The sequence below is a fragment of the Macaca fascicularis genome, chromosome 5, assembly GCF_037993035.2.
Source record: "Macaca fascicularis isolate 582-1 chromosome 5, T2T-MFA8v1.1".
NCBI classification, from domain to species: domain Eukaryota; kingdom Metazoa; phylum Chordata; class Mammalia; order Primates; family Cercopithecidae; genus Macaca; species Macaca fascicularis.
In genome coordinates, this window is record NC_088379.1 from 71,857,285 (window position 1) to 71,880,997 (window position 23,713).

The window sequence follows — 23,713 nt, forward strand, 5'->3', positions numbered from 1 at the left end:
AAGTGCAATCACCACTGCAGTGCTGAAAAGCTCTTGGTCTTTTCCCCTCTAAATCTGTATCTACTGCAATGAAACAGAGTCTCTTCTGGTAACCAGGAGTCTTATATCAGAGACTCCTCTCCTGACACCCTCAATCTCCTAATTGATCTACTCAATAAGAATCTGTTATCCTGAAATGCCTACTGCTCTGCAAACTCTTGTAAGAACACAACACAAAACTCCTGAGAGCTCTGTTTTCCTCTGCTTTTAATATGCCTATGTTCCATCACAGGGAGCCAAGGAAGCACCTGCTGGCCTTTGGGATGCCTCTTGGTATCTAGCACCTACCAGGTTAAAGTGTGTAATCCATAACTAGTTATATTTTATGACCTCCACGCAGTACATGTTGCAGCACTGCTCAATTTGCAAACAGTGAAATTTTTCAGGAATCTACATTCTCTTGAATTTGATCTTAGGTGCTGTACTCCAGCCTGGGCGACAGAGCGAGTCTCCATCTCAAAACAACAACAACAACAAAAACAAAGCTCTACTTTTAGTATGTCCACATTAAATGCTGGACAAAGGGTTACTTAGAGAAAACATGGACGAATTCTTTAAGAAAGGAACCATGCTTTCTTCTCCAGCACAGCCAGTGGGTGGAAGGCCTGCTTCCGTCCTCCTTTCCATTCTTTCAAGAAAAACTTTTATGAGTCTACTCATAAAAGTTTTTATAATGTATTTTTTGTCTTACCACAGAACAAAAAATACATTATACTAACATTTTATTTCAGAACTTAGTTAAAAGCCTTAAATAAGCTATTAAATAACAAAATGTAATGGTGCATAAACATCATAATCAACTAAGATTTATTCCAGACAGTAAAAAGAGTTAAATCAATCTATCATGTCACTTACTTCATAGTCTATGGACAGTCTCAAAAAAAAAAAAAAAACTCCCAATAAAATTAAAAAAAAAAAAAACTATTTGATGAATTTTAGTATTTTTCAAGAAAATACAAAACAATTTAGAAAACTAGTTAGGAAAAGAAGAAGTCAAACTGTCCCTGTTTGCAGATGACATGATTGTATATTTAGAAAACCCCATTGTCTCAGCCCAAAATCTCCTTAAGCTGATAAGCAACTTCAGCAAAGTCTCAGGATACAAAATGAATGTGCAAAAATCACAAGCATTCTTATACACCAGTAACAGACAAACAGAGAGCCAAATCAGGAATGAACTTCCATTCACAATTGCTTCAAAGAAAATAAAATACCTAGGAATCCAACTTACAAGGGATGTAAAGGACCTCTTCAAGGAGAACTACAAACCACTGCTCAGTGAAATAAAAGAGGACACAAACAAATGGAAGAACACACCATGCTCATGGATAGGAAGAATCAATATCGTGAAAATGGCCATACTGCCCAAGGTAATTTATAGATTCAATGCCATCCCCATTAAACTACCAATGAGTTTCTTCACAGAATTGGAAAAAACTGCTTTAAAGTTCATATGGAACCAAAAAAGAGCCCGCATCTCCAAGACAATCCTAAGTCAAAAGAACAAAGCTGGAGGCATCACGCTACCTGACTTCAAACTATACTACAAGGCTACAGTAACCAAAACAGCATGGTATGGTACCGAAACAGAGATATAGACCAATGGAACAGAACAGAGTCCTCAGAAATAATACCACACATCTACAGCCATCTGATCTTTGACAAACCTGAGAGAAACAAGAAATGGGGAAAGGATTCCCTATTTAATAAATGGTGCTGGGAAAATTGGCTAGCCATAAGTAGAAAGCTGAAACTGGATCCTTTCCTTACTCCTTATACGAAAATTAATTCAAGATGGATTAGAGACTTAAATGTTACACCTAATACCATCAAAATCCTAGAGGAAAACCTAGGTAGTACCATTCAGGACATAGGCATGGGCAAAGACTTCATGTCTAAAACACCAAAAGCAACGGCAGCATAAGCCAAAATTGACAAATGGGATCTAATTAAACTAAAGAGCTTCTGCACAGCAAAATAAACTACCATCAGAGTGAACAGGCAACCTACAGAATGGGAGAAAATTTTTGCAATCTACTCATCTGACAAAGGGCTAATATCCAGAACCTACAAAGAACTCAAACAAATTTACAAGAAAAAAACAAACAACCCCATCAAAAAGTGGGCAAAGGATATGAACAGACAGTTCTCAAAAGAAGACATTCATACAGCCAACAGACACATGAAAAAATGCTCATCCTCACTGGCCATCAAAGAAATGCAAATCAAAACCACAATGAGATACCATCTCACACCAGTTAGAATGGCGATCATTAAAATGTCAGGAAACAACAGGTGCTGGAGGGGATGTGGAGAAATAGGAACACTTTTACACTGTTGGTGGGACTGTAAACTAGTTCAACCATTATGGAAAACAGTATGGCGATTCCTCAAGGATCTAGAACTAGATGTACCATATGACCCAGCCATCCCATTACTGGGTATATACCCAAAGGATTATAAATTATGCTGCTATAAAGACACATGCACACGTATGTTTATTGCAGCACTATTCACAATAGCAAAGACTTGGAATCAACCCAAATGTCCATCAGTGACAGATTGGATTAAGAAAATGTGGCACATATACACCATGGAATACAATGCAGCCATCAAAAAGGATGAGTTTGTGTCCTTTGTAGGGACATGGATGCAGCTGGAAACCATCATTCTTAGCAAACTATCACAAGAACAGAAAACCAAACACCGCATGTTCTCACTCATAGGTGGGAACTGAACAATGAGATCACTTGGACTCAGGAAAGGGAACATCACACACAGGGGCCTATCATGGGGAGGGGGGAGGGGGGAGGGATTGCATTGGGAGTTATACCTGATGTAAATGACGAGTTGATGGGTGCAGCACACCAACATGGCACAAGTATACATATGTAACAAACCTGCACGTTATGCACATGTACCCTACAACTTAAAGTATAATAATAATAAATAAATTAAAAAAAAAAAAAGAAAACTAGTATATAGTAGTTTCCTTAACTTGGTGGAATCATTCATTTTTTTAAATCCATAGCAAATATTATATTTAATGGGGAAACTTCAAAATGTGTATTTTTAAACCTCAGGACCCAAGCAAGGATATAGGTTATCCTGGGACCTGCTCAATTATGATACAAATCAAATACAAAAATAAATAAATAACTGGTATAAAGCTGAGACGTAGAGAGAGAATTTTTAACTTTTTATTTAAATATGACATGATCATCTCCATAGAAAATACAAATGAGTGCAGAGAAAAGGTGTTGTAACTATTTAATAATGTTCAATAAGTTTGTCAGATATAAGATCAACATGCAAAAATCAACATCATTTTCTTATTTGGCAATAATAAACTAAAAAAAAAAAGGGAAATTAGGTATCATACCTAATAGCAACAAAACAAAAAGAATCTATACAGAAATCAACCAAGCAAAGAATGAATGGACATTAATGGAGAAAAATCTTAAAAACCTATAAAAGGATATGACGAAAGACCTCAATAATAGATAGGCATGTGTATGAATGGTATGACTTAACCTCATAAAGATAGCAGGCCTTACAACATAATCCACATATTTAATGTAATTCGAATTGAATATATTGAAAGAATTTTAACAACTGATTCTGAAATTTATGTGAAGGAATAAAAAAAATTATGAGTAACTAAAACAGTTTTGCAAGAGATGATCAAAACGGGAGGACTCGCCCTACCAGATATTAAGCAAGTTCTAGTAATGATGTAGTAATGATAGAAAAACACAAAGTATGTCCATGGAACAGAAGAGAAAGCACAGAAACAGATTTAATGTAGGATAGTGTGGTAGCATAAATGTTCAGAAAAAGGATGGATTATTTAGCAAATGGTGTTGGAAACTTAGCTTATTACATAAAGAAACGGAAAATGTCCTTCAAAGAGATTAAAGATTGTAACATTAATTGTAAAACTGTGAGACAAACAAAATATAGAATGGAAAATAAAAGTCCGGGCGCGGTGGCACATGTCTGTAGTCCCAGCACTTTGGGACGCTGAAGGGGCAGATCATGAGGTTAAGAGATGAAGACCATCCTGGTCAACATGGTGAAACTCCATCTCTACTAAAAATACAAAAATTAGCTGGGCATGGTGGCATGCACCTGTAGTCCCAGCTACTTGGGAGGCTGAGACAGGAGAATCGCTTGAACCTGAGAGGCGGAGGTTGCAGTGAGCCGAGATCATGTGACTGCACTGCAGCCTGGTGAGAGAGCAAGACTCCATCAGAAAGAAAGAAGAAAGAAAGAAAGAAAGAGAGAGAGAGAGAGAGGAAGGAAGGAAGGAAGGAAGGAAGGAAGGAAGGAAGGAGAAAGAAAGGAAGGAAGGAAGAAAGAGAAAGGAAGGAAGGAAGGAAAAGAAAGAGAAAGAAAGAAAATAAAAGGGAATGAAGGAAAAACTAAATTTTAAAATTCTTAGTTTAAAAGGATTTCAGTTGAAAGACTTCGAAAGCATATACCTTAGAGGAAAAAGTTGATGGTTTACATTTATATATTATAAATTATATACTTATATTTGTACCAAAAGGAAAAAGTAACAGAGAGGTAACAGACTGGGAGAAGATATTTGCAATAGCAAAAGCATTCAAAATGGATATCAGCAAGTAAAAGAAAAAGGACAGGGAAGCTAACAGAAAAAAGTGGAAAAAATTAAAACCATTAAAAAAAGAGAGAGAGAAAATCTAGTAGAAACAAATAGGTACACAAGTTTTACTAAAATGTCTCTTTGAATATTAAGAGATATGCTGCATTACAGCACATTATTAAAACTTACAGAATGGGAGATCTGGCAGCTTTAGAAACCTTTCCACAGCTAATTGTGCAAGATGCAGTAAATTCAATGAAGGCAGAAAAATCAGAGCACTGTAATGATGAAGACTATTACAAAGAAAATGTGCTACCTTTTGAGTCATAGCATGGTACGTATAATATATTATCTAATAGTGTCAATACTTGTGCTAATAAATTATTACTTTTTATGCTCATGGGTTATTATCTTAATCTCAAAATTAAATAGTTTTAAATTGTAGCCTTAGACTGTCAATCTCAGTTGTGGAACAAAGAGGATTTTTGTGTTAGCACTTTGAAGTATCTGGTTTAAAATATCAACTTCCATAGGCAGCAATCCAGAGTACTGCAGAATGCACGCTCAAGTAGCACATTTTTAAAAGTACCAGGGACCTTGATGACAGACCTTTTAAGAATACATAACTGTATGTAGTGGAGAAAACCAGCAACAATTGGTTCTCAGCCAAGAGAAAATTAGATTAGGAAATTTTCAAGTGAGGACTGAGCGGCTCAAGATGCTTAACACTCCAGTATACTGTCTGCACATTTTAATTACAAATCTAATGATTTAATACAGTCTTTTGTCTTAGGTAACTCTGACTTGTATGCTTTCAGCACTTTTCAAATGAGGTAAAGAAAAAATAGCATTTTAAAACCAAGTAACACTCCTGATGGAAACCACTGCCGAAAAACAGGAGAATGAGAAAAGCTGAAATCTGTTACCTTATTGTTGTTTTGCTTAAACGGGAGGTATTTGTTTGGAATTGGGGGAAACTGATAAGCACCTGGAGTATAGTGAAGCATTTGGCATTCCGTTTGTGTAATCCACTAACCTTTTCAGTGATGAATTTGCTAATCAGTGATCATCTGCAGTAACTTCAATGATAGAACATTTTACAGACTTCTTTTATGAACAGTGGTAAAATTGAATAGCTTGAGCAATGATTCTCAAGATTTATGTATTATAGTATTTTTTGGAATTTGGGGAGAATGTGTATGTATCTAAAGCAAAGCAGTAGTAGTGTTCTCACCCATCTAGGGGGCTTTTCTATCGCTCATGAGTGGGATTCTATTGCCCAAGATTGTAAGTGACTGCATGCATATAGTAAGTAATGAATTTAGGCAACAAAAATTGTAAAAAAACCTTGTATTATAGGCTATTCCTTCCTTTCTTCTGACATTTTTGTATACCTCCTAGACCAACTAATTTTCTACCATTTCCCTTTCTCCCCACAAATTGTATCCTGTCCTTTGAAACTCATGATCCAAACTCAACAAATTCCCTTAAATCCTAAACTTCATTTTTGGTGTTTCTGTCACTTACTGCTTTTAAGTGAAATTGTTGCCCACCAGCAGCGCTTTCCCTTAGGAGCACACAAACTCAAAGGATTGGTTCTCTCATCCCTCAGGTGGTGGACGTGCCATCACCAGATCATGATTTCCCCAGTGCAAAAACCCCAAATCCTCTGAGGTTTTGCCATGGGTTATTCAGTACTATCTTCTTGTTTTTGTTATCTTGCACATTCCTAGACCTCTTCTTCTTCTGTCTCTCCATCTTTCCACTGCATTATCACCCAATTCATGTTCATACTTTCCCCCATGAGCAGCCCAGATACTATGACCATTTACTTTCTTATAACCCCTTTCCTCTTTAATGATTTGAAAAAAACACACACACATTGAGGTAGCTGAACAAGGCTGAAGAAAAAAAAAATGTGTTTTTTGTTGTTGTTTTTTTGTTTTTGAGATGGAATCTCGCTCTGTCACCAGGCTGAAGTGCAGTGGTGCGATCTTGGCTCACTGAAACCTCCGCTTCCCGGGTTCAAGTGATTCTCCAGCCTCCTGAGTAGCTGGAATTACAGGCGCCTGCCACCACGCCCAGCTAATTTTTGCATTTTCAGTAGAGACGGGACTTCACCACGTGGGCCAGGATGATCTCGACCCCTTGACCTCATGATCTGCCCATCTCAGCCTCCCAAAGTGCTAGGATTATAGGCACGAGCCACCATGCCCGGCTGTTTTTTGAAGACATGTTAAATTCCTAACAACTATCTTTTTTTTTTTTTTTTTTTTTTTTTGAGATGGAGTTTCATTCTTGTTGCCCAGGCTGGAGTGCAATGATGTGATCTTGGCTCACTGCAACCTCCTCCTCCCAGGTACAAGCGATTCTCCTGCCTCAGCCTCCGGAGTGGCTGGGATTACAGACACGTGCCACCACACCTGGCTAATTTTTGTAATAGAGATGGGGTTTCACCATGTTGGTAAGACCATGTTGGTCTCGAACTCCTGACCTCAGATGATCGCCCTCCTCGGCCACCCAAAGTGCTGGGAATACAGGCGAGAGTCACTGCGGCACCCAGCCTATAACAACAAATTTCTAATGGCACTTAATATCTGAAATGCCAATCATACTTCCCCAGTGCATGTGATTTCCAATTCTCCATAAGGGATATTTCACATCTTTCTTCAATTCCAAACCTCTTTCCCATCACAACTCCCTCAGCTGAGTATTTCCTAGTTTCTTGAAAAAATGGAAACAATCTGACAGTGCAAATGTTTGCACTGTCCAGACCTGTCAATTTCTTGTACAGCACTCAAACTCATCCCCAGCTGCTGCTTCCTTTGATTTTTGCTTTCCATAATGATGTTTTTACATTTACCTCAGTGACTTTTCTTCCCAAGTCATCTTCACCAGAACAATATTCTTCTTGTATAGTTTCACTCAGTAATTCACTTTACACACTAATAACGCTGAAATCCCTGTCTCTCATCCTGACAAGATTACTGTACACTAAGACGCCTTATAATTGCATTCTGCTGGCCAGATTTTATAGTTCATAATTTAAAATATTAACATAATCATAGGTGTTAAAAACAGGACCCTTAATGATCATCATTATCCAATCAATATCAGGATTAAAGCTTTTTGAGCATGCCCTAGAAAATGATCTAAACTGATATGTTTTCTGAAATGACAATCTCTTAAAAATTTGACACATTTTACTAGATTTATAGGTATGCAATTTGATGTGACAAGGACTATATCTAAGAGTTAAGTACATGGACAGTGAAGCCAGACTGTTGAAATCCTGGTTCTGGCACTAACTAGATCTGAGGTTTGAAGTGAGTTAATTAACCTCTCAGAAACCTCAAAGGATTATTGCAAAGATTAAATAAATTACCACATGTAAAGAACTTAGAACAGTGCCTAGCACACAGTAAAATGTCAATAAACTAACTATTCTTATTATTTGGCACACATTTTCCAAATAGACACAATATTTAAAATTCAAGTTGGTGTTTAATCAGGTGCAGAGATTACAGTTGATATGAGGGCAGAACCAGGGAGCACCTATCTTTTATTTCAGAATCTATGACTACGTTTTGAGTATGTGACTCAAAATACAATGGAATGTTTAACTTCAATGCCTCACAAAGTTTCACTTTATCTCCAAGAAGCTTTAAAAAGAGGCTGGTTTGAACTTGGAGGCCCAAATCTTTCAGTCTAACATCACTTATTTAAGTTTTCGCACAAAAAAATTTTTAAGTCAGCAAATTTTGGTCAATTTTCACACAAAATTATATGTATTAACACATATAATCATCATACTAAATAAAGCCCTCAATTTAAAATAAGTTGTGTTATTTTAAAGAAAGCTATGCTAGGAAAAAAAAATGTATTCCTAGTTGGTTTTTGTTATAGCATACAAGGCAAACTCCTAAAAACCACAAGATTATATTATCAAAGAGATTTAAGGCGTATTTCACTTAGCCTTTAGAAGAAATTGTATTTCTGCTTAAGACGTTTAAGAACTTTGACTTTAAGTAGTAACTAACTGGTTAAAAATCGGCTTATGTATTTTTAAAAAGTTATGTTCATTTTTCTTAAAACTGGATTCAAACAAAAAAAGATATGTTCAGAAATAATTAGAAAGAGATTTACTTGATACAGTTCCAGACATAGTATCCTAAAATATGGCACCTTCAGATTTGAGAAAACAGCAAAAGTGGGAAGGTCTCTTTGACATTGCCCTCACCCTTCTCCTCTGAAACAGACCATAAAAGAATTCTCTGACCTTTCTCTCTGAAGTAGATCATAAGACCCTTACCCCAGAGATAACCGCCCTGTACCCAGAGGAAAGGAACATTTTTATCCTCTAAGACAGAGAGACACCCACAATAATCTGAGAATAAACAGGCCTTGCTAAATTCTCCTCAGTTTATTAACATTGAATCATAACCTTTTGTCTTCCAATCGTATTTCTCCACATCCATCCACTTCTTCATCAAACTTAGTAAAAAAAATTCTCAAGTTTAACTGCGTTCCTTGAGTCTCCATTTCTGAAAGCTCTAATAACATGTAAAAGTTGTATTAAATTAATTTGTACGCATCTATCTTGTTAATCTTTAGTCATAGGAGTCTCAGCCAGAACCTAGTAATGGGTGAGAAAAGAAATTTTTTCTCCCCTATGGAATCAAATACTTTATTTTGGAATGTACAGTTCCAAATCCTATTTCTTGTGTAGTTGTTTAGGAGCTGAAACTGCACTAAAATAAATAAGTTAAAAAGTTTATGAAGTCATTTTAGGATATTTTTTAGTTTTACCTATAGCACATGAGATTCAGTTTTACAAGTTGGAACTAAATATCATTAAAGATAAGCACTCGGTTTTGAACTTTTATTCTAAAGTTTAAAATCCAAGGTAAATAAATAGCAATTACCTTTTAAAAGTGAATACAAAAGATAAAAACAGAGTAAGTTTTAAAAATTTTATCCCCGAATCAGAAGTGGATTCTTTCACTAATATTTTAATGATACAAATAAGAGCAATTCAACATTAGAGTGAGTTCTACCTCATAAAGAATTTGCAGACAGATAAATTACAATAAGTAAATGTTCCCATTTTCATAAGACTTCATTAAATTTTCATTATGTAGATATAGCCACAGTAGCATATTAACAATAGAATACCAGACTTGATTTTTTAAAAACTGTTTCACAGCTCAAAAATATAGAAGGATAATCCTTTCAGGGAAATGACATTCTTATATTGTTCTTTCACAAATATGTTTTCGGACATAACGTAGGGTGAGATATTTTTAAAATAAAACGTTTTTATAAGAGTACTATGTATTCATCATACTAGCTTCTGAAAACTCAAGAGTGAAATGGTGTAATAAAAAATAAATATTTGTTCTTTGTACCTGATTCCTGGCACAGAGCTCCTAAAAGCCCTTGAAATCTCCCATGTGCCTTCTGCATACTAATGAGATGACTAGGTGTGTTGAGGGGGAAGGTGTGTGGCAAGGCGATGGCAGGAGGCTAGAGAGCTTCAGTATGGGGCCTCGTTCCCAGAAGGATCAAGCTAACATTAAAAAGGCCGAATGAGGCCGGGCGCGGTGGCTCACGCCTGTAATCCCAGCACTTTGGGAGGCCGAGGCGGGCGGATCACGAGGTCAGGAGATCGAGACCACGGTGAAACCCCGTCTCTACTAAAAATACAAAAAATTAGCCGGGCGCGGTGGCGGGCGCCTGTAGTCCCAGGTACTTGGGAGGCTGAGCCAGGAGAATGGCAGGAACCCGGGAGGCGGAGCTTGCAGTGAGCCGAGATCGCGCCACTGCACTCCAGCCAGGGGGACAGAGCGAGACTCCGTCGCAAAAATAAAATAAAATAAAATAAAATAAAAATTAAAAGGCCGAATGTTCAGCCTCCTCTCCCCTCCTGCATAATCACTGGGGAAAAAAGGGGGGCTGGAGATAGAGTAGCCAATGTTTAATCAATCATGCCTATGTGATAAAACCTCCATAAGAAATTCCAAAGAATGGATTTCGAGAAGCTTCTAGGGTGGTGAAAACATCCACATGCCTGGGAGGGTGGTTTCTTGGAAAGGGCATGAAAATTATGCCTTCTCCTCCACACCTTGCCCTTGCATCTCTTCCATTTGGCTGTTTCTGAGTTATATACTTTATAATAAAGCTGTACTTAGAAGTACAGCACTTTTCTAAGTTAAGAATTGTTCTAGTAAATTATCAAATTTGAGGGATGGTTGTGGGGACTCCTGAATTTGTAGTTGCCTGAGCAAAATGTGGGTATCCTGGGCACTCCACTGGCACCTGGTGCCTAAAGTGGGGGCAGTCTCGAGGGACAGAGCTGTTAACCTGTAGGGTCTGCGCTAACTCTAGGAGTTAGTTTCAAAACTGAATTGCATTGTTGGACACCAGTTGCTGCTGGAGCACTGGTTGGTGTGTGAAAAAAGGACATGTACTTGGTTGAGAAGTGGTATCAGAAAACACCATGCAAGCGCATAAAAAAGAAAATTTTAAATTATGCATAATCCTGACACTAAAACATTATCATTATTAACTTTAGTACATTTCCATTTAGTCTCCTTTTCTCTATGTATAATCATTTATTTCTGACAAATAACAATGAGTGTTCATTTAATGTCCAAAAAGGTATATTACACACAGCTATTTTATAAAGTACACTTCATAAAATTTTATAATATATAACACTATATTTTATTTTTAGAAAGACAGTTAAATAAAAAATTATAAGGTATCAAAATGCGTGCCTTATTATTGCTTGAAGGAAATGAATTGTGTTGCTTAGGTAATTTTCATTGACAAATAATTTTTCTCCAAAACGTGATTTATTTAGTTTCTTAAATTCATGAAATTACACAACAAAGTTACTAAATGTGTTTTGATAACTAACTGATTTTTATATGTTAATAAAGCCTTTGGACAGTTGTATTTTCTAGAAAGCATATACAGTCATGTGTCATTTAACGATGGGAATACATTCTGAGAAATGTGTCCTTAGGCGATTTCATAGTAGTGTGATTATAGAGTGGTCTTACACAGACTTAAAGGATTTAGCCTACCACACATCTAGGCTATATGGTAATGCTTATTGCTCTTAGGTTATAAACTTGTATAGCATGTTACTGTGCTGAATGTTCTAGGCAATTGTAACACAGAAGTATTCGTATATCTAAACAAATGTAAATGTAAAAAAGGTACAGGAAACAAACAGTATTACAATCTTATGAGATCACCATCATATATGCGATTGTCGTTGGCTAAAATGTCATTCCGCAGTGCATTACTGTGTGCGTGGATATGTGTGTATATATTTCGATTATATATAAGCATATATATGTATGCTTGTACCTATATACACACACACGCATATATACATATAGATATAAATAGATTTTATAATTGGAATATTAATTTATAACCTGTACATATATTACTATATATTAATATCAAGGGGAAAAACAGAAGATTAAAACTTCATAATAATGTTATATTTGTCAATATTACATAATTTTTTTCTAGGTAAATAAACGTTTTTCAACACACTGAATACTTATGAATCATGATAATTTATTGCATTACTTTAAAAGAAAACATCTACTGGTGAATAGGTTAGCAGGTCTCAGTCATAATTCTATCACATAAAGAAATAATGGTATTGTCTGCATCCTTCTTATCTAAGATCAGCCTTCACTTGTATACTGTATCCCATACTCTTTTGCCTATTCAAGTGTAGATGCCAGATCCCATACAATTTCCTCTCTCTTTCCAATATCAACTAATTATGTATTCTTACCAAATTAAAAGGAAAAGACTGTAACATATCTCATACTTAAAAACAAACCAATTATTATCAACAACAGCAACCTCATGAACCTAAGATCTCTGTCCACTACTACATTTCTCAGCTCTTGTTTACAGCAAAAGACTTGAAAAGATTGTCTTTACATGTGGTTTTTAACTCCTCCCCTCCCATTCTACCTTCACTCTATTCTAATAAATCTTCATCAACCACTCTGTCAAGCAGCCTTTGTCAAGTTCACCAAAGATCTCCATGTTGCTAAATTCAGTGGTCAAGTCTAAGTTCCCATCTCATTTGAAAAGCTAGATTCAGCTAGCTTCCAGGATCTGTAGATTTCTTCCTATCTCACTGGCTACTCCTCCTCAATCCAGTTTGCAGGTTCTACACTTCTTCTAAGATCTCTAAAAGTCAGAGTGTCCCAGGGTTACAGTCCCTAGTTCTCTTATTTTCAGTGTCTACCCTCAATCTCAATATCTTACCCAGTATCATGGGTTTAAAATAAAATCGACCCTGACCCTTTCTCCCAAGGTTGTCTAGGTTTGAGGAGTGGCCAAGGGGTGCAGGTTGGGAGAGGTAGAAAAACCTTGGACGTGTGGGGCACAGTGTCCACATACCTGTGCATGAGGCCCCACATGTGGTATCTAGCTGGAGGCAGCTAGATAGAGAAGGAAGACAGGCAGTGAGCCAGGAGCCATATCCTGGCATGGAACTCTAAGACGTCAAAGGATTCTAAACTCACACTTGATCTTCCAAGTGTTTTTGAAGGTGTATCTATCACAAGAGGAGGTTAGGAGATATGTCCTCTTGCCCTGAGCTCTGCAAATGTTGAGACTGTCCTGTTCCCACAGCCCCTTTGCCAGACCTTTGCTTTTCCAGATTCCCTTCTAGCCAGGAGTGGTCATATGACTCAGACATGTGATGCCAGCAAGGGGCTTCTGAGGAATATTTTACACCCTGAACATGGGAGAGAAGCCCATGAGGAAATGCTCATGAGGAGAATCCCTTCTCTTATCTCTTCTTTCCTGCTTCTGAATGCAACCAAGAAAGGATATAATAATGCTTAGAGCTGAAGAAGTCATCCTTGGACCATAAGATGACACAGTGCATGACAACAGTCAACATTCCAAGGATGATGTAAGAACTTTGGTCCTTGTTGACATTACTAAGCTTTTGAACCAACTCTAGAACACTTATCTCTGAATTTTAAGTTTCATACATCACCAGTGTCACTATGATTTAGGACACCATACTGGTCAGCATTTGATACTTCCAGTAGTGGCCATTCTAACAGAAACATACTTTATAGTGACTAGTGAGAGAAATCAGTTTGGCTGGAAAATCACCATTTCAATTGTTTACGATATCTCTATGCCTCTTTCACTGTTGTATTTTTTTCAAATCATCTCACTTTTATTTTCTTAATGTTTTAAAAGGAAATAAATAACTGCCATAAATTTTAGAAAACCAGGATAATTTGCTATTATAGAAAATAATAGATATATAAAGTGAAATCAATACTGAAAATAAATAAAACATGAGTAACACTAAAAACAAACAAAAAAAATCTATACACTGATGATTCCAAATTGTATCCTCAGCTTTCACTACTCCAGCTTCCAACTCAGCATCTGCACTGAGATATTCAGCAAGTTATCTTACAAATAAATAAATAAATAAATAAATCTGTTCAACCCCCAAAACTGATCCCTCCACAGTTTTCCGCATTTCGGTAACAACCATTCACTGCTCTAGAACCTCAAGCCAAAAACCTTGGAGTCACACTCCACTCTGTTCTCTTAGAATCTACATAAAAATGTAGGCTGGGCTGGGCGGCTCAGGTACTTTGGGAGGCCAAAGCAGGAGGACCACCTAAGGTCAGGAATTCGAGACCAGCCTGGCCAACATGGTGAAACTCCGTCTCTACTAAAAACACAAAAAAATTAGCTGGGCATGCTGGCACATGTGTGTACTCCTGGCTACTTGGGAGGCTAAAACAGGAGAATCCCTTTAACCAGGGAGGTGGATGTTGCGGTGAGCCAAGATCACACCACTGCAGTCACTCCAGCCTGGGCAAAACTCCTTCTCAAAAAAAAAAAAAAAATATATATATATATATTATATATATATATATATAATATATGTATATATAATGTATGTGTATATATAATAAATAAAAACTAGCTAATTCTGTAAACTCCATCTTTGAAACATATCCACAATTTTCATATTTCTCATTTGTTGAATAAATTAAGAAATAAGGATCAAATCAAATCAAAGTTCATACATTAAAATTAAAATCAAAATATATGAATAATATGGAACACAAAAGTTAATTATTATAACTATTCTCAGATTTATTCTACTCTTATGAAATCTTACTCTTCACTATTTGGGGGAAAAACTACAGTCTTATGAATAGCTAGTTTAGATTAATTCAGATTTTTAAGCATTTCCTTAGACTGCACATTTCTAGTGGGATATAAAGGTAATCTGAGTCTAAGCCCTATATAAAGAACAGATAACCTGCTAATTTTTATGTTTTCATTATGAAGAAGACATTTTCCCCTTAGATAGGTTTTTAGACTTTCTCATCCTTAGATAGCACTTGACTCTCCTATATCTGATAGAAACCTAATTATTTTGGGGAAAAGTGAAACTATAATTTGACCTCAAGGTATAATGGAAAACAATTCCAGTGTGCCTATGGCAGTCATCCTTCAAACCAGTTTTCTAAAATGTGAGCTTCCAGTCGACGAAATATGTTAAATACACTTATTCATAAACCCTGATTCATAGGAAGATCATATGGGAATTTTAATGCATTTTAAAGAAAAGCCTAAAAAGAGAGCAGTCCTTTTACATTTCAGAAAACTTAAAACTATAGCCTAAAATAAAGGATACAATGAGACTGACAATAACACTTGCAGAATGCACAGTTTTTTGAATCAGTGACTAAAATTCAGTTTTTAAAGAAGTGATTGCTAAATGCATTTAAATGCTAAAATTAAGGCAATCAGCAAAGGACCCACTATTACCTTAGAAAAGTCTTAACTTGTCTGAAGCAAGTCTAGTAGTGTCATTAAAAAATATACAAAGCTCCACACAATGTTGTTTGGATTGTACTACTCTTTAAATACACTTGGATCGCTTATTACATCGTTATGGTGATTTCTAGTAATGTTTAAACATAGATCAAAGAAATAGAGGAAGATAGAAAAAATGGGATAACAGACAAATTATATTCACTTTCAGAATTATCTTTAAAAATGATTCTATCTTATTACAATGAATAAAATAAATTTATTATTGGTTCTAGCTAATTCTTAAAACTAAAGTATTCATAGTATACATGGGCATTCAGAAGTATATTTGGTTTTTAAAATTTGGGAAAATACATCTTCAGTATAGCATGTTGACCTAATAATCTTTTTACAAAACGGGTAACAGTTTTTACACATACTATCTCTACGTAGTTAAAATAATTAGAAATCTGTAAAATCTTGATTTTAATTGAATAGCTTTGATGGTGAACGATAAACCATGAATAAAATCAGTTGTATAGAGATATAAGCTAATATTTTAAAGTTTGCATAGATGATTTTGAGCTTCCTTCTTAAAAATAAAAATCAGTATATCAATATTTTTATCAGTAACTAGTATTTTGAGAATAAGTTCTAAAAAAAAATTTCCTCAAAACTCATCCAGAAAACTCTGCAATTGATGAAATTTTTACTACACAACTCAGAACTAGATTTACTGTTCTCATAAAGGCTTAAACTTTTAAGTTATTGCTTTGACTATAGTATAGAGATGAGATAATTTTAGAAAGTAGGCTATATATATTTATTACTTTTAACATATTAAGATGAAAGTTTTCATAAGTATATTCATTATATTAATATGAAATTGAAAAATTAAAGCATTAAAATATTTTTGTGATATTGTTGTATTTTTCAGGAACATGTCCATTTGGTTTTCTGCCTTTACTTTTTTAAACCTCAACCACAAAGTACTAATATAATACTAATCAAGCTGAACGTAATTCTGACTTAATTGTTTTTACTAACATTTAGACACATGTTTCTCAAAGTAAAGGTTATCTTCTTAAGAAATATAATAAGTTATTATGGGTACTGGTAAGGTATTTTGCTATTCATCCCTGAAGCTATTCAGAAGCCTTCTTAGATTTCTTAGCATTTGGCAGGTGTCCAACCTCACTGAGAATACTTTTTTTTTTCCTTCCAGAACTAAGAACAAAACTAGCTATTTATTAATCAAATGAGCATTCCACCCCTGGAGCCAATTCTTTCATAATAGGATAAGTTTGGCTTAAAAAAAGAAAGGATCATATCAAGCATAATTCTTCATGATACCATATGGTAAACAAAGCCAGTCAAATTCTAAAGGGATTTTGATAGAGGCTGAGCAAAGCTTCACCATTAAAAACACAAGGAACCAAAGGCAGCAGGGCATTTCCATACAGAGTGGTTAAAAATACTCAAACCACCCTGTATGGGCAACAAATTACATGCTGTATTCTTTACATATGTGATTACATGTAATTATCACAAAGCTCTATGAAACAGGCATAATTATTCCCAATTCAGAGGAGAAAGTAAGACCCAGACCGCTGATGTAACTTGCCAAGGTCTTGTAAACACTACAGGACTGAAGAGAAATTCAAACCCAACTAAGTTGGACACTCAAGTTATTACTCCCCTTGACCATTATGTCTTCCTTGACAGTTAGGACTAGGGAAGAAGAAAGGAAAGTAAAAGTTATATCTTTAAACAAATACTTGTTTAAACCATCTGACAGAGTCTTTGCCAACCTATCACTCATATAAAACCTAAGGAGAGAGACTAGAAATCAGAAAACATGACCCGGTGAAATCCTAAGTCTTCATGCAGAAGTCCGTTGATGAGAAGGGGCAAAGGGACAGATACAGAAAACCAAAGCCTGGGAGATTCTGTGTTCCCTTCACTTAGGCACCAATGTTCTTTCCTACGTCTTAAAACGGCCACTATTTCATTTTTTCTTCAAAATAACTTGAGATGTTATTAAACAAATTATTTTGAAATACAGTTGTTAATATTTTTCAATAACAGAAATGGGTGATTAGAGAAACTATCCATTTTTATTTTATTTTATTTTATTTTTATTTTTTTTTAGAAGGAGTCTCACTCTGTCGCCCAGGCTGGAGTGCAGTGGCGCGATCTCAGCTCACTGCAAGCTCCGCCTCCCGGGTTCCTGCCATTCTCCTGCCTCAGCCTCCTGAGTAGCTGGGACTACAGGCGCCCGCCATCAGGCCCGGACAATTTTTTGTATTTTTTTAGTAGAGACGGGGTTACATCGTGTTAGCCAGGACAGTCTCGATCTCCTGACCTCGTGATCCGCCCGCCTCGGCCTCCCAAAGTGCTGGGATTACAGGCTTGAGCCACCGCGCCCGGCCCCATTTTTATTTTGAAGGTAAATGTCAAGAGAGTTCTAAAGTCTCCTCACAAATTAAAGTTTCACATGTCATAGTACTTCAGCCATACTGTAAGTTAATTTTGTGCTGGTAACAATTCAATAATAGTTTTATTCATATTTACATATACTATTTTTTAATTAGGTTAGAGTTTTGCTATGATAATTGTAAGCATTGATTTTGACCTGTCAGAAACTCAATGAGAATATTCAAATGATTGGAATTCTTTCCTCTAACTATAATTACCTATTTGAATGAAAAAGAGACAAAGGACAAGTAAGCAAGCAGCAAATAATACAGACAAGTATTATTTAATTTTAATTACTTTTTTAGTTAAATCCAAGAATTAGCATACCTCAGTTCCCCTGTAATCATATTACCTATATTACCTCACTCTATTTTTTATTATTTTTTCTAGAGAATTCATTAATATAGTAACAAGCCAACTAATTAAATGTTCTCTATTAACATCAAAAGGGGTTTTCTATGATGACTTGCAGTAAATTTAGAATTTAAAAAAGTTAATTTTTAAGATAATACAATAATAATTCAATTAATTAGGATAAACAGGAGTCAGCCAGTCATAGTGTTAGGGAAATGAAAGTCAGTAGAGAAACAACAGAGGTAAGATCTGAGGCAAAAGAGAGCATATCTAGAATGGCCAGAGGGCCAAAATGCATAAAATGAAGCTGAAGAAAGAAAAGGGCAACTAGATCAGGGAGGTTTAATGGGCCTTGGCAGGAAGTCTGACCTTTAGTTCAGAGTAATGGGCTCTTTTTTTGAAGAGTTTTACCCCAGAGTGTTGTATGAATGGTTTTAAGTTTTTCAAGAGATCTGTCTGGTGAAGGCAGGGGCAAGAATTGGTGTGGGTAGAGAAGTTAGGAGACCACTGCAGTGATTCTGAAGATGATAGTGGCTTAAAGAAAACAGTGCCAGTGAATATGGGGAGAAGCAAACACATTTTAGATAAAGGAGATATATGTGTGTGAAAGAACGTGTATAATCAAAGCAACGAATACTTGGTAACTGAATGAATGACTTGTTTTAGAAAGACAATGACTTCCAAAGGGCCTTACGTGGTGATTTTTTATTCTTAATACATTGAACAAGGGGACCTGTCTTGTTCACCATTTTACAAAAATTTTTGAAAAATACAAGTAAACATTAACTTTTATGCTTTCCCCAATATACTAAAAAAAAGTTTTCCGGATAAATGATGCTTATATCTTTAAAGCGAACACTTTCACATTTCCTATACCATTTTGAATACATATTATACAGAGCTTTATTCTTGTTAAAAAAAAAAAAAGCCAGATTTTCAGTTTTAGTTAATGTTCAACATCATTATTACTCTTCTTAACTCCTTTTTTCCTTATAAATTATGCCCTGCTGATTTCTTTACAACCACTTCTTAAACAGTTAATATAATGTATTTTAAATAAAATGAAATTTTCTTCAGATTCTGGAAAACATTAAGGGATATTTTCTGGAGATATCTTTCTCGTTGTTTTTCTTCAACATGTCCCGTTATCCTGCCAAAAACTATCTTTCCTAACTCACTGAGGAGACTACGCAGAAATCCCTCAATTCACTGCGCTACCGCAGTTCCACCAACATATCTGCATCACACCTATCATTATTTATTCCATTCAGTCTCAGTGGAAACGGATCCTCCTGCCTGGCTTCTTTTAGCTTACTGGACAAATGTCCTTCCTGAAATCCAATGTAGAGGAATTGCTCTACCACTATCCTGGATCACATTCTCTACACAACCTCACATCACAACTATAACAGTAATTCTCCTTTCCTATATTCTTAATTTCTTTATCACTGGTTCTTTTCCATCAATATATCCATATTCATAATTCTTTCAACTTAAAACCATCCTAGGCCAGGTGTAGTGGCTCATGCCTGTACCCAGCACTTTGGGAGGCTGAGGCAGAAGGATAGCTTGAAGCCAGGAGTTCGAGACCAGCCTGGGTAACATCATGAAACCCCATCACTATTAAACAACAACAACAACAACAACAACAACAAAATTAGCCAGGCATGATGGTGCATGCCTCTGGTTCCAGCTACTAGGGATGCTGAGGTGGGAGGATATCTTGAGCCCAGGAGGTTTAGGCTGCAGTGGGCTTTGATGGCACTACTGCCCTTCAAACTGGGCAACAGAGCGAGACTCTACCTCTTGAAACAATAAATAAATAAATAAAAATAAAAACAAAGAAAAAAAAAGCCATCCTCTATACCCCTTCTAACAACTACCCAATTTCTCTCCTTCATTTACTAAATTTTTTAAACAGCATCATCAAAGGTTTATGTTCTTCTGCCCGTTTAATGGTCAGGTATATTTCATTATTATACCCATTTCAAAGAGAGGAAGACTCAGGAACATTAAGCACTTTCCAAAGAATATAATCTAGAAGGCAGTTTAGACATAATTGAATTTAAGATATTTTCATTTAAGGCTTTATTTGCTTTGTAATATAAAACTTGATGCTACCAATGCCACTAAATATAATTATTGATTTTTTCATGTTTAATTATTTTTCCAAACAGTAATATCATAAAAATTCATCCACATTATGTAAAAAAATACATATGAACATTATTCAAACAAATTGATTTTTAAAATATGTGACAGTACTAAATACAAATCATAAAGTTAAAATTAAGCAAAGGCTTTAGCTTTTGTTGAATTAGACAAAAAAGTTAAAAAGAAAAAAACAATTACCTAAAAAGTATACTTGAAATATAGGACAAAGAATGATCCTTTTTGCCAATTTATAACCTAGTGTTACATAAATGTTAAAGTCTTATTCCCTTATTTCTGCTAGTATTTAAATATATAATATAAATAATAAATAAAGTGTTACTTGTGTTTTACTTTATACTACAAAGTAGGTACAAAGATGTAATTTGTGCTAAAGTGGGTAAAAGTACAATATGATAAATATATTTTATGTGCCTAAATTGAATATGTGCCAAATTCAATTTCATCAGAACAAATAGTCTAAGAAATCAACACTGTACTTCAGAAGGACAGTTTAATTGTATATAATTAAACAATATGATGACTACTAGCTCAACTAAGTAATATTGAGAATTACAAAAGGCTATCACTCATTGTAGATAATTTCTATTTTGCACCACTATGTTTTAATTTTTCTAATTCCTTGGTTATCCTTTTTATTTAATGTAGATAAATAATTCCTTCAACAAAATTAACTACTTAATGTCAATACACCTTAGGCACTAAAGTCTTTAATATGTTACTTTATTCTGTAAACATTCATTGAGGGTCTACTATGGGCCAGGAACTGTCAGGCATTGAATGTAGAAAGATGGAAAATGGGTGACATAATTGCTATCTGAGGTAGTTCAAGGAGAATGTCAGTAGCACAGAAAAGTCACAGATTACCTCATGAAACTTCTGAAAATACATTCATTTAAATAAAAGCATTTAACAAATATAACACTAGCATAAGCAAATTATATGAAAATGCAATTCAATATATCATATTTTAATAACTAATATGCATTTAAATATTACTATCTTTCTAAAATATGATACATTCCAAAGAAACAATATTTTTTTTTGTTATATCAAGGATTGCAACTATTCTTCTTTTCAGAAAATGTAAATCAGCTACGTTTTTTTGCCCACATAAAGTACTACTACTGTTGAAAAGTAATGTGAATGTTTTCATATTTCTGCATGGCAGAACTTCCTGAACATATAAAAGTAGATCTTGGGATAAAGAAGAAACTTTCAAACTTGAGAGATGATTAAATAGATAAAGACTTCTGGAGAGATTTAATTTTGGCTCCCAGAAGGTTAAGCGTTAATATTTCAAGGGGAGGTAAAATGTAGAGCCATATTTTTATATTACAAAGTATCTGTTTACATTAGGAAGGTTTCTTTATTTCTCTCCGAAGATGGCAGCCATGTAACAGCTCTTATATAAATGCCCAGATTCATAATTCCAGGGTTCCTCTTCTGTGATGTAAAATTCCCCTTTTGGTACTTGTAGGTACCATCATCTGGCTCTCATCACATTGCTCTGGAGTGAGAGGAGTGTGAGGAAGTGATGTGGTAATTGCTCTAAGAAACAATAACCTGGCCAGGCATGGGGGCTCACGCCTGTAATTCCAGCACTTTGGGAGGCCGAGGCAGGTGGATCATCTGAGGTCAGGAGTTTGAGACCAGTCTGGCCAAAATGGTGAAATCCTGTCTCTACTAAAAATACAAAAAATTAGCTGGGCGTGGTGGCGGGAGCCTGTGGTCCCAGCTACTTGGGAGGCTGAGGCAGAAGAATCCCTTGAATCCGGGAGGAGGAAGTTGCAGTGAGTTGAGGTCGTGCCATTGCACTCCAGCCTGGGCAACAAGAGGGAAACTTCATCTCAAAAAAGAAAAAAAGAAAAAAAAAAAAGAAACAAAAAAACAGAATAATCTGTCCTAAATGGAAATGTTGTGTTTGTTTTCAGGACAAAATGAATATATATATTTAAAACTTATCATGTTCCAAATTAGAATTTAGGAGAAAAAGTATCTTTGAAAACAGAACTTTATTATACTTATTTTCAGGCAGATCAAGTCACTTTGATAGTCAATCAATAATCTTATTCAGCAAATTCTTTATCTTTTTGTCGTAAGATTTTGGTATAATAGAAAGGATAGTTTGTAGTATAAATGTAAGGCAACCTATAGAAAACAAAAATAAAAATCACTTACTTGATGTTATCAAGACAGCCTGATTCAGGTTTCAGTATAGCAGTATGATGAAACATTTTATATAAAGCAATCCCAAGGAAGATTACATTAAGCTGGAATGCAAAAGGTAGTGTTATGTAGCATAATTGGAGTAGGAAAAAAAAAAAAAAAAACAAATCTATTCTCTGTAACAGATGAGTTGTTCTGGGAAATTAGGTCTCAGTACACTTTTAAAGGAATTGGATCATAGATGACTGCCTAGTGTTTTAGTAAAGGCAAGAAGCCAGCTTTGAGAATTGGGATACTACTGAGTTACAAAGCACTATCATGCCTGCTATGCCAAATCACACAAATACAAAATCAGCATCAGCTGGAATGATGCTGTGGAAATTGTGAAACAATTCAAAGTCTAGTGTATGTCAAAACAAAAACAATACTTTTTTAGGTGTGTTACTATTTCTACACTCTGAACATTTATCTAAATTTATTGTTTAGTGACACATTTTCAAATACTGTATTACAAAAATGCAAATACTAAAATCAATATATTTTTGTGTAGCTAGTTCAAAAGGATTATAAAATGTTGGTTAAATTCTGATGCTACAATAAACTAAGACTAAAGTAAAGGGAACCACCCGTGGTATTGCCATGTCACTGGAAACACAGAAAGCATAAAATTTAAAACAAAACAAAATAGAAAAACAGAAAGCGCTGATGTAGACTTCATATATCACACACAGGTAAACTGTACAAAAACCACATAGTGAGTTGCCCTTTACCACTTGATTAATTTATATATTCCACAACTTGGCAATAAAGGCGCTCCTGAAATTCTCTCAAAAATACATGTTCGCAACACTTTATCAATCATCCCCAAATCCCAAAAGTCTGCAAAATGAAAGTTATTTAAAAAAATCCATTCAGTGACCAAAAAGCCTAACATGAAGTAAATCTATGTGGTGGGAAAACCTAATTTGAATTGACATAAGGCTGTCCATGGTCTTTCCACTATTTGCTCTTACTTTTCCTTTTTTTTTTTTTCTCTCTGTT

At 35.2% G+C, this 23,713-nt stretch overlaps 1 protein-coding gene across 50 annotated transcripts in view; it reads right to left on the reverse strand.

The window, feature by feature from the left end:
* The window catches only part of ADGRL3 (adhesion G protein-coupled receptor L3), an 857,692-nt gene that overhangs the window by 55,670 nt on the left and 778,309 nt on the right, over positions 1 to 23,713 (reverse strand). For all 50 annotated transcript variants that reach the window (XM_074039933.1, XM_074039928.1, XM_065545138.2 and 47 more), the window contains one exon: positions 22,685 to 22,776. In XM_074039933.1, coding sequence (XP_073896034.1) covers positions 22,685 to 22,776 — 92 coding nt within the window. The remainder of the gene's footprint in view (positions 1 to 22,684; positions 22,777 to 23,713) is intronic.